Here is a 12,560-nt window from a genome sequence, read left to right as displayed (position 1 = left end):
TACTTTTCCTCTTGGATTTTCTCTTAAAAATAACTCTAAATGATTGACAATAGAAGATGGTTAGTCTTGCTTAATGGTGAAGTCATGAGTTATTCTGATATGTAGAAGTGCATTGTGTTTTGTAACTTAGTAAACTGTAAGTTACTGTTCATATAGTTCTGTTAACTTTTGATTACCTATAACCCTAACCTACTACTCCCTAACTACTAAATTTTACCTATAAATTTTCATTTTTATAATAATCTGCATCAACTATAATGAAGTTATTATCAGTTTTGTTTATTAAGGTCAGTTGATGTTAGAAAGTGTATAAAGTGGTTAAAGCAAGTTAAGATAAAGGACCAAAACAGAATATTGTAGATAGCAGGTATGAATGTATGTTTATATTTTGGTTAAAATTTCTTTGAACTTATTGGTTATTAATCTTTATCTGTGGACTGATTATATTCATAAAGAACAGCTCTTTGAGATAAGTCCAGAATGTTCTAAAGGAACTTATTCATTTCAAAAGATGGGGGTGGGGGTGGTGGACATTTGCCATGCAGTTTAGCAATTCATTCCAAAATCCAGTTTAAGAAAGCATTTATTTCTGTTGTGTGTAAAAATAATCTTACATATATGAGAGTATTTCCTCTACTCAAGTTATTATAGTAACAAGACACTTTAGTCAGAGGCATACAGACTATAAGAATTCTGTGGTCTTAACATATTTTTGAATGACACTTATTTTAATGTTATTAAAGTTTTGTGTAGAGAGGAGTTTAAAGCAATTTCCATAATTAAATATGTACTAGGCAACTGAAAACTAATCACTATTGAACCCTTGTGGCTAAGTATACATATGACCACATGGTAACTAAGTAATATCATTACCACGTTAATTACCTTCCTAATTAAACCTTTGCTTTCTAGTGATAGGGGTTTCAGTTGCTAAATATATGTATTTGCAGTTTGAGTTCAGATGATTGTCTGCTTAATTTTGTTGTTGTGTGTAAGATTCCTGTAATCAGTGAGTTTGATTTGTAGAAATATTGTATAGTTTGGGTGTTAGTTTTTCAAGGCCTAAAAATATGACCGGATTTAAAGAATTTGCATTATCAAGAATATTGCAGTTCTGTCTGGTGTCTATTAATTTTTTCTCCCTTATCTTAGAAGAAACAACATAATGTGCCTCAGCAGGTTGATTTGTAGACTCTTAACACCTCAAAAAGAGGAGTTATTTGAGATCTGGCAAGAATATTTTAGAGGTACATATTTTTTTGTAAAATGTTATCACCATGTGGTTTAGCAAATCATCCCAAAAACATGCTCAAGGAAGCAATGCTTGTTTTCAGCAAGGATATCTCCTCCACTCTGATGGACAGCTATACTGTTAGAGATTTAGACTAAATATCCAAAGTCCCTTCCTAGCTCAAAGTTTTAACTGTGATTACATACACTGTATTGAATTCTATCTTGATAGAGGGAAAGATTTGGGCTTAATATTTAAATAGCAAGAGCCTAGTATGCAGTGCTCCTCATATTAATGTAGACTCAGATGAACTGATTAATATTACATGATGATAGTAGTGACCTTGAGATAATGGATGTAGGTGCTTCTAGAATATGTTGAGGAATATTAAAGTTATTAACCTACTGAAAAAAATGGATCTTGACCTCTTCAGGTAGCAAAATGAAATTATTATTGTTGAAAAAATGCTGTGCCAGTATTATAACTGACCTCCTCCACATGTTAATGACTGAGATTTAATAATAAATTAAGACTAAGTGTAAAAATGTTCAGAGACATTTATGCTTTGATGTGAATTTCTCGTATTTTTAGTTATAACACAATTGAATACTGTGGGTTATTGCTGGTGTGTTTAACTTAGGGAAACTGATTAAACAATTCCTCAAATGACCCACCATCATTTTAATAGTGAAGATGTTCTTTGTAGGGTCTTTAGAGTCTGAGGCTTAAAAAAATTTTTTTTTAATTAAGTACTATGTTCAGCTTCTTTTCCTTTTGCCATTGTGGAAAGCAAAATTTTAAACTATTTCTTACCTTCTATGAGAATTTTCTAAAACATCCACAGGTTAAACCATCTTTCTTCTGAGAGAGGAGGAGTAGTACAATGAATAAAACTGGTATTTTAAATTGGGTTAAGTAGAATGTGATGTACACTTCATATTTACTAGTTTTGAGGTAAATCAAATTCACTGCTGTATTTAAAAACATGGGTTACAATAGGTACTCATTAAATTGGTTTATAGTAGAATGTCTAAGCTAGCATTCTGTTTTAAAAAGTAATTTATTAATCACAGATTGATGGTACACCTTGTATTTAGCAAACGTTTGCATGTTGATAAAATTTCCTTACTCTTTTCTATTAAATCCAATTACTCATCTTGTACAATACAGTTCTAATACAGTGTTAAGCAAAAAAAAACCTGTTATGTGTATGTTTCAACTGGTGGCAAACATACCCAACAAAATCTTACATCATGCAGTATTTATTTTTTAATTAATAGAGCTTCAGTGATATGGTTGGTAGATATCTCAAGTCTTTTCTGTCTTTTACACAATGGTGCTCTATCCTATTGTTTTCTCTTTTCAAGGAAGCATCTGAACACTTGCATTTGCATTTTCTTATTCAAAGGCATCAACATCTGGTGTTTTTTTTTTTTTTTTAAACACACTTAAAATATTTTTCTGTTAAAGCATTCTGAAAATGTCTTCAACTGCAGTGGTTTCTACACACTTGTGGCCAATTGACTATGAATGTCATATGTCAATTAGGGGAAAGGTAAACATGCTAGATTAAAGCTCTTATAAAAGCTTTCAACCATACAAACTATGGACTTGTTCCTTGATTTAACAGTATTTGTGGATCTTTCTTAGTGATTCATTCTTTTACTTGTATAGTAGCTTTGTGAAATAATGTTGCTGTGAATCGATATTGTAATCAATAAAATGCTTTTAAACAGATTTCATTGTTGCATGTTTTAAGTGAATTTTTAGTAGGATTTACTTTTAAAATCAAGTCTGGGAACTGAAATCCAAGATCACCTTCATGCTCAGCCCCAATTCCTTTATCTAAACATTTTTTTTTTTCATGAAAAATGAATGGGCTGCAGGAGCAAGGAAGAGATTGGAGTGTTATTGACCTACTCTTTAGTACTGTAAACTTCCAGTTTACTGATAAAAGGCCACACATTTCCATTAAAAAGCAAAAGCCATTCTTCCCCTGTAGCTCCCTTAGGATAATTTAGTTCCCATTTTTAGTTCCCAGTTCTGCTTATGGTATTGATAAGAAATGCTTATGTCTCCTCACCACAACCTTGGGGAAAGAAGAATGAGGAAATTAAAGATGTTACATAATCTTAAATTTACTTCAAAATAATGTGGGAGATGGGGATAAAAATAACATTGGCCATAAATTTGTAATTCTTGAAGCTGCATGATTCGTCATAGAGGTTTATTACGCTTTCCTGGCTACTTTTGTCTGTTTCATATTTTTCCATAATAAAATTTTGGGTTTTTGTTTTAAAGATATGAATCTATGTAAGGGCACATAGCACCATGAGTTGAAGCACAGGGTCCCCTATGACACTTTGGATATTGTTTGTCCAGGGAAGAGTACTAGAGAAGTACCTGTAAACTGCATATTTAAGGTGGAAAACCTCTAAAGTGGAAAACATGCTCCCCCCCGTTGTGGTCTATGACATCTTATGCTAAGGACTGATGTATGTAACTTTTACTTACCCTTTCCACACTTGGCCAGGAGAACTAAGCAGTAGTGTGATCATAAGAGCCAGTCTGCTCAAGATACTTTATATGCCGACCATAAAAATGAGAATGGAAGATTAAAACTCACTAAATACTAGTATAAAGGCTACATTTAACTACTAGGCAGATAGGTTTGTTTTATTTTCGCCTTGCACGTTTGCATACTTATAAAAAAATGTTTTGTAAAAAATTTAGGATTATACAAAGTTTATAAATAATCCTGCAAACATACATAGTAAACAATCAAGTATATGTGCAATAACTTTGAACTACATCAGTCGTAATTACATGATCTTTATGTAATTAATTCATGGGCTTGATCATAGGTGCACTTATCTCTAGGTGTGTTGGGTTTCCTTATTTTAGTGTTCCATTTCCAACATTCATCTATTTTCGTATGTGACCAGATGGGACTCCATTCAAACTAGTGATGGAAAACTTTACACCAGAACCACTAAATACTGGTGGTTCCTAAACTTTGGGACCAAACTTCAAGGACCACTCTTGGTGATACCAAACCACTACGCAATTTCAGAAGTTAGAGGACTTTCATATAAAGGGTAAGGCCTTGAAATTGTAACCTAAATTAGCAGTACCCAGTCTTAGACATCAGTATTTCATTTTGTAGTTGTCACCTACTCTCACTTGATTGTGGCCTGTACCAGTTTTTGGGTTATCAATCAGCAATAAAAGCTAAAAACTAATATTTATATAAATTTATTTGAATACTGCATCCTACTATCTAATTTGCATAAAAAAGTAAATATTTTTGAAAGGCCTCTATGGCCTAAACAATGTTTTCTCCTTAAAATAACTCAAAAAAAAAAAAAAAAAAAAAAAAAAAAAAAAAAAAAAAAAAGACTTGTACCTGCTGTGAAAAGACAATAGCATCCAGAAGCCTTAAAAGGCACAGAAAAGGAAGTACTGAGTTATTAAAGGAAGAGAAAAAGCCTAAAATTTTACCCATTCCCATGAAGGGAGCATAAACAATACTTGGTCAAATGCACTGTATCCCCTGGGATCGTTCATTTCTAACAAGTGTCTAGGTGATGCTGTTCTGGTAGTCCTATATTTTGTGTAGCAAGGCCGTAGGATGATGTCATTTTTGTATATTTCCATTCCATAAAAGTTTCAATCAGTTTTTAATACAAAAGCAGACACAATACTAGAACCCATAAACATTTCATTATGGTAAAAAATACAGCAATAATTTTTAACAGAACCTGGCAAACTCATAAGTAAAAGTGTCCAGTGGGGGAGAACCAGCAATATCCTAGGGAAATGCCTTCTGAACAGCAGCTTTTAAACATTACTATTATCATCCAAAATTCAGACCTCTTGTATCTTTGGCTATTTTTATTACTTAAATCTTTACTCCTAAAATATAGAAAAGCTTTTTTTACTGGAATCACAATTGAAGCAAAGTTGAAAATGTTTCTTTAGAAACACATCAGGAAACTATTTAGACCCAGATACTTTGATAAGTAATTATTTATAATAACAAAACTTTATACTGTTTTACATCAGTTTTAATGGGAATAAAAGAGGGCGTAAAAACAGCATATTTATTAGTGGTTTATATACCTGCCATTGTGGCAAAAGTGATTGTAACTTGCATAAATAATACATACTCAAGAACATTCCACACTCCTTGGTGCTTAGAACAATGCAATTTATAAAACAAAACAAGAAAGTGACTATTCCCAATAAAGGCATCAAAAACCAGTTTTGAGAAAGAAGGTGAAAGGATCATTCTCTAACTCCTGGATGCCAGGAAGCAGAGTTTTTCAGAATCAAAAACAAAGCAAGCCCTAATTAAGAGCTCAAGGCCCCACCCCTCAGGGGTCACATAGTTGGTTCTGTTGCTTTTAACTAATTCATTATTTTAATACATCAAATGATTTAGCCTTTCTTTACCTAAAATTAAAACTAAGGACATATTATAACACTCTTCAGAAGTGCAAACACCCTGAGATAGATCATTGCCAGAATCTACACAGAGATGTAGGTACTTTGCTATTTAGGTACAATTAGTGTAATTCATACTTAAAAGTCATTTCATGAAAGTAACAACTGTCTCAATCTTCCAAGTTCCGTTTCTTCCAAAGCAATGATGGTCACCAAAGCAATCTCTATTGTTAAGATTCTTCTTCATTGCTTGAATGTAGAAACTGCTTAGTAAAATTCTCCAGCTCATTTTCAAGTTGAACAGCTTTATTTCTAATTTAAAAAAATGAATAAAACATTAACCTAATTATCATAAAGGTCAATGAGAAAAATCCATTCCATTCAATCTTAAAGAAAAACTGGCTAGCCAGCTGCTGCTACCTTTATCTGAACCAGATACAACTATTACCAACCCTTTTCAGAGTACTCATTATTTTTGCTACTGCAGCTTTGCAGTAAACAGACTTAAATGTCCAGGACCTAAAAAAAGTTGTAGAGATAAAAGACAGAAACTTCATCAAAGAATGAAAAGCATAATACAACGGAGTCATATCATCGTACATGGGAGTTATATCCTAAGTTACATTCAGTCATGATTGTCCCTGAAAATTCCCTTTAAGTAAAGCATAAGGTACAGAGTAAGTGGTTTTATGCATATGCAAGGAAGCTGGCAGATGTCAAGGGACCATGGTATACCAAAAATATTTATTTTAAACACTACAATCATACTTGACGCAGCCAAATGCCCATAGTAAGAGGAAATCCGGAACTAAAACTGACAGATTTGTGTCTCCCATTCTCATACTATGCCACGGCATGCACACACTGAGTGAGCTTAGTCTATTTTGGAGAAGGTGAGGGGGTCTTATTTTATTGTTGCTCACATATGGTTGAGGTCATATAAGTTAACTATACATACATATGCCATGAAATCCACTTTATATATATCTTTAGGCAAGTTAAATTCTATCCAAATAGCTGAGCTTAATGTAGTAACAATGGAGATTCCAAATATTATGGTATTTGTTTTTGTAACAGTGTTTCTTTTTTTTTTTTTTTTTTTTGTCGTTTTCGCACCGGTCAGTCCTATATAGGATCCGAACCCGCGGCAGGAGCGTCACCGGGCTCCCAGCGTAGCACCCTACCAAGTGCGCCACGGGCTCGGCCCTATGGTATTTGTTTTTTAGAAACATTTTCCTATTAGAAAAAATGTTAATTAGCAGATCAAAAATATTCGTACTTATTCGTCAGTCCTGCCAAAACCAAGAAGCCACAAAATATGTACCAACAATCTACTTTATCATTTATGTAGATAATAAGTAGTTTTACTATAATAAGATGAAATAACTATTTAAAAACTTATCTAGGTAAAGACAAAAAAAATCTACTGGATATAGTTTCACCAAATTTGAAAGGCATGTTTAGGATGGTCTAACTTAAAACAGAAGCAATGGAATACACAAAATTCATGCGTGAGGGGGTAGGAGGGTGGGCAAGTTGGAAATATCTAAGTGATAGGCAGTCATCTTTTCCAGAGATTTTGAAATTGAGGTGTAATGAGAATGTGACTGCTGATCAGATTAAGACACCATGGATAGTCACTACCACAGGTATTTTAAATATATGCCCCAAAATTCAGGTCACAAAGACAGGTTCCTCCAATTTGAAACACTGGCTACTAAGCTGCTCTTACATGGGCAATTTTATATAGCATATGTCCTGGAAGTAGCAGCAGGGATTAAATGATGCTTAATGATTCTCCCAGACATGCTGGCAAGCCAGCTATTGAGTAAGAAAGCTGGAAGTAAAAACTGCCAAGTACAGACCTACTAGTGACATTTCCAGTCCCTATAAGCAAATTTTATTAGACCCCAAAGAATCTGTAAGAAATCATATTAGGCCAGCAACTCACATTTTATCAGGAACTCTCATTTACTTTTGTTGCTTCAAATTTAAGTACCGGCATTACTTGCTTTATTGCACTTCAGAGATACTGCATTTTTTTGTTTTGTTTTGTTTCGTTGTTTTACAAATTGAAGGTTTATGGCAACCCTATATCGATCAAGTCTATCAGTGCTATTTTTCCAACAGAATATGCTCACTTGTGTCTCTGTGTCACATTTTGGTAATTCTCACAATATTTCAAACTTTTTCATTATTATATCTGTTATGGTGATCTGTGATAAGTAATCTTTGATGTAACTATTGTAATTGTTTTGGGCACCCAGATAAGATGGTGAATTTAATCAATAAATGCTGTGTGTACATTCTAACTGCTCCACCAAACTGGCCATTCCCCTGTCTCTCATTTCTAGGACTTCCCTATTCCCTGATACACAGCAGTATTGAAATTAGGCCAATTAATAACTCTACAACGGCCTCTAAATGTTCAAGTGAAAGAAGAGTCACAAGTCTCTCACTTTAAATCAAAAGCTAGAAATAATTATGCTTAGTGAGGAAAGCATGTCAAAAGCCTTACTGCTGATTTGGAGAAGTTTTAGCAGTACGGATAAAACAGCACACCAACCACAACATTCCTTTAAGCCAAATCTTAATACAGAGGAAGTCCCTCACTCTCTTCAATTCTGTGAAAGCTGAGAGAGGTGAAAGCTACAGAAGAAAACTGTATGTGAAGCTAGCAGGTTTGGCTCATGAGATTTAAGAAAAGAAGCTGTCTTCATAACATCAAAGTCCAAGGTGAAGCAACAAGTGCTGTTGTAGAAGCTGCAGTAACTTATCCAGAAGTCCTAGTTAAGATAATTGATGAACGCAGCTACACTAAACAGATTTTTCAGTGTAGATGAAAGTCTTATATTCAAAGATGCCATCTAGAACTTTCATAGCTAGAGAGGAGTCAATGCCTGGTTGCAAAACTTTGAAGGACAGGCTGACTCTCTTGTTAGGGGCTAATGTACTTTGTGACTTTAAGGTCAAGCCAATGCTTACCTATCATTCCTAAAATCCTAGGGCCCTTATGAAGTATGATAAATCTACTATGCCCGTGCTCTATAAATGGGACAATAAAGCCTGAATGACATCACATCTGTTTACAGCATGGTATACTGAACATATTTAAGGTTACTGTTTAGACCTACCACTCAGAAAAAAAGATTCCTTTCAAAATAATCCTCTTCATTGACAATGCACCCAGTCACCCAAGAGCTCTGATGGAGATGCACAAATTAATGCTGTTTTCATGCCTGCTAACATAACATCCATTCTGCAGCCCACAGACTGAGTAATTTCAACTTACAAGTTCGTAAGGCTATGGCTGCCACAGACAGTAATTCCTCTGATGAATCTGGGCAAAGTAAACTGAAAACCTTCTGGTAAAGATTCACCTTTCTATTAGCTCAGTTGGTGAGAGCACAGTGTTATAACACCAAGGTCAGGGGTTCGCATCTCCATACTGACCAGCCACCAAAAAAAAAAAAAAAAAATTCACCATTCTAGATGCCATTAAGAACATTCGTAATTCATGGGAGGTCAAAATATCAACATTAACAGGAGTTTGGAAGAAGTTGATTCCAAACCCTTACGGATGACTTCAACCCTTATGGATGAGGGGTTCACGAGTTCAGTGGAGGAAGTAACTGCCGATGTGATGAAAACAGCAAGAGAACTAGAATTAGAAGAGAAGCCTGAAGATGTGACTGAATTGCTAGAATCTCATAAAATTTTAATGGATGAGGAGTTGCTTATGGTGAGCAAAGAAAGTAATTTCTTGAGATGGAATCTATCCCTGATGAAGATGCTGTGAACACTGCTGAAAAGATAACAAAGGATTTAGAATATTACATAAATTTAGTTGATAAAGCAGTGACAACATTTGAGAAGATTAACTCCAAATTTGAAAGATCTACTGTGGGTAAAGTGCTATCAAACAGCACTGCATGCTACAGAGAAATCTTTCATGAAACGAACAGTCAATTGATGTGGCAAATTTCACCACTGTCTTATTTTAAGAAATTGCTAGTCACCCCAACCATCAGCAACTACTACCCTGATCAGTCAGCAGCCATCAACACTGAGGCAAGACCTTCCACCAGTAAAAAGATTGTAACTTGCTGAGGCTTAGATGATTGTCAGCATTTTTTAGCAATAAAGTATTTTTTAATTAAGTTATATACATTGTTTTCTTAGACATAATACCATCACACACTTAACAGACTACATACAGTATAGTGTAAACATAACTTTTATATGCACTGGGAAATCAAAAATTCGTGTAACTTGCTTTATTGTGATATTTGCTTTAATGTGGTGGTCTGGAACCGAACACACAGTATCTATGAGTTATGCCTGTATACCCAACAGTTCCCAAGGAGAACAGAAGTCATGGGTCTTGGACATACAGGACTAAAAATTCACTTTTAATTACCAAACTTCCGTTCTGAAAAGGGACTAACATAGCCTAAAAAAAAGTTAAGTTTCAATCTATAGAATTTCTTTAAATTCAGATTTGTTCTCATTGAAATTAGCTTTCATTGAAATTGCAGAACATGTAATTAAATATGGAAGATTTTAACTTAAACCAACAAAGCTATGAGTTGTAATAAAAATTCATCAGTGATTTTACATATTCACATTTGATAATGAGACCAGTAAGTGTTCATATTATTGAAAAAAAAGGCTTAAATACCTTAAGAGCTTTGAATTGTTTTGTATTTTTTCCAACTGATCTATTTCTTTGGATAATCTAGCAATTTCTTCTTCCACATGTCTTTGAGTAATATCAACTTGTTGGCACAGGCGAGCAAAAGTGGTAGCCATTTCTCTTAAAATAAAAAAAAATTGATTAGTAGTCATAAATGTCTTCTAAAATAAATAGGCTTTAATTTAAAGCTTATACGAACAGGAGAACATATTTTTAAAAATACCTAAATCATAAGGAATCAAAGAACACTGCTAAGAATGGTATAAGAGAAGGTACAGCACTTGCAAATTTAATATAACTGTAGGCTTAATTTCATCTGGCCTCAAGACAAATGCTCAAGAGGCAATATTAGCTCTGCTAAATGGTTGTGAATGTGAATAAGCTATCTCCAACATTAGACAAATAAAGCATGTTTCATTCTTTTAATATTTAGCTAGTATATTTTAACTGAGTAGTTACTTGAGGTTGCCTCCATTAGAGTGTAAAGTCCTCTAAGAGGGGATCAAGTTATCTTCAACTTTTTATTTCCCATAACCCCTAGCATAGTTATTATTACAGGAGAGGCAATTAATAATTGTTTGATGATCAAATGAATGGAAGGCTACATTAACTTTCTTTTTAGTTATATGAACCTCAGCTGATCTCTTTTGTAGGTCCAGTTATCTTCACTAGAGAAAAGATCTTCCTTAATACAAGTATGAGTAAATTAAAATTAAAACTATCACAGAAAATAGCTCAGAAAAATATCTGGTGAATGAATGAACAAGTTCCTATAATCTTTGGTCTTCCTGTATCCTTCTTTACAGCTATAACTATATTAGCTCAGGTTTTGATCTTGTGTCTGAAACGATTTTACTAACTTCCCTACAATTCTTATCTCCTTAGTCTAAACCATTCCATATACTGTATCACTGCAAAGTTATTTGTTCTACAGCCAAGTGTTGGCAGCATCACTCCAAGGATTCCTAATTATCCAAATCCCAATTTCTACACACACAGACAGGGCTGTGTCCTACTGTTAGGTTTATACTCAAATGTAACCCCCTATGCATACATCTGCCACACTGGAATTTTCTCTTCATGTTCTTGAACACATTCCTTCCCCTCCTACCTTCCTGCTTTTGGTTTGGGTTGTTTTTTATGTCTTATCTTCCTATTCTGTGTGTTCAAATTTCATATGCTACCTCTCCTCTAGGAAACTTGGTCCACTATCATTCATGATTTAAATAACTTCTAGAGAACACTTTATCTTTCTCTTATACTACCACTTTCACTTTGTATTATAATTAGGTATGTTATTTCTTCCACTAAATTGCAATTATCTTGAGCTCAGATAACTTTTTAATTCTGCTCTCAGCAGTATCCAAATATAGAATATTGTGCCTTGACTTAACTGGAGTTCTATATATTTTTACTAAGTCAATGAAACAAACATTTTAAGATGTATAAAAGCAGAAATTGGGTGGACCTAGATATTTATTATGTTATAATAAAATTCTCTTGAGATTTAATAAACGATACCTTTAAACTTATAAATTTGAATTGTGAGAGTAAAAATAAATTATGCTCACGATAAAATCAGGAGCCTGCCCACTGCTTAGCCTATTCATTAATGGTAAGAATTCATTCAATTTTCATAATTAAGAAACCACAAATATCTTAACGGAAAGAACATAAATTTAGAATTGGTCTGCTGAATAACTGTCTTCTGAAAGCCCTTCAGAGTCTTTAGGGGTTCCTATCTACCAATTTTCAAATGTTAATATCTAATCAGAAGAACGGGGAGGATAACAGTGATTAGGAGGGGTAGAGAGCAGAAGTAGGGTTTGGTATTTATCTATTTTTTCACCTTGCTGGTGATTACAAAATGTGTTCATTTTATGATAATTCTTTGAGCTGTACACTTATTTTGTGCATTTTCTACATGTATATCATACTTCAATAAAGTTTTTTTTTTTTTTTTAAACAAAAGATACATCTTTCAACTTACTGTTGTACTTGGTGGCTACAGTTTGCACTTGTGAAGCTAACAATCATCTGCAATTTTTCAGTTGCATAGTTCACAAACTGCTGTTTAAAGGCTCTCTCCTTGGCACGGGTGGTCCAGGTCAGCCTTTCATAAAGATACAAAGCTCCATACATACTTAATGAAACAGATATGAGTTTCCACCCTATAGTTTTCCAAAT

At 33.9% G+C, this 12,560-nt stretch overlaps 1 protein-coding gene across 4 annotated transcripts in view; it reads right to left on the bottom strand.

Annotated features, from left to right (window-relative positions):
* Positions 1 to 5,320: 5,320 nt before the first annotated feature.
* Positions 5,321 to 12,560, bottom strand: part of MFN1 (mitofusin 1) — a 38,550-nt gene continuing 31,310 nt past the window's right edge. For all 4 annotated transcript variants that reach the window (XM_063111433.1, XM_063111443.1, XM_063111451.1 and 1 more), the window contains exons 16-18: positions 12,364 to 12,560; positions 10,359 to 10,493; positions 5,321 to 5,989 (exon numbers count right to left, since the gene is read on the bottom strand). In XM_063111433.1, the coding sequence (XP_062967503.1) occupies positions 5,908 to 5,989; positions 10,359 to 10,493; positions 12,364 to 12,560 (414 nt within the window). In that variant the 3' untranslated portion in view covers positions 5,321 to 5,907. The remainder of the gene's footprint in view (positions 5,990 to 10,358; positions 10,494 to 12,363) is intronic.

This window comes from Cynocephalus volans, chromosome 1 (assembly GCF_027409185.1).
Source record: "Cynocephalus volans isolate mCynVol1 chromosome 1, mCynVol1.pri, whole genome shotgun sequence".
Classification (NCBI taxonomy): Eukaryota; Metazoa; Chordata; class Mammalia; order Dermoptera; family Cynocephalidae; genus Cynocephalus; species Cynocephalus volans.
The sequence above is the reverse complement of the archived record's forward strand: the minus strand, read 5'-3'. Positions and strand labels throughout refer to the sequence as shown.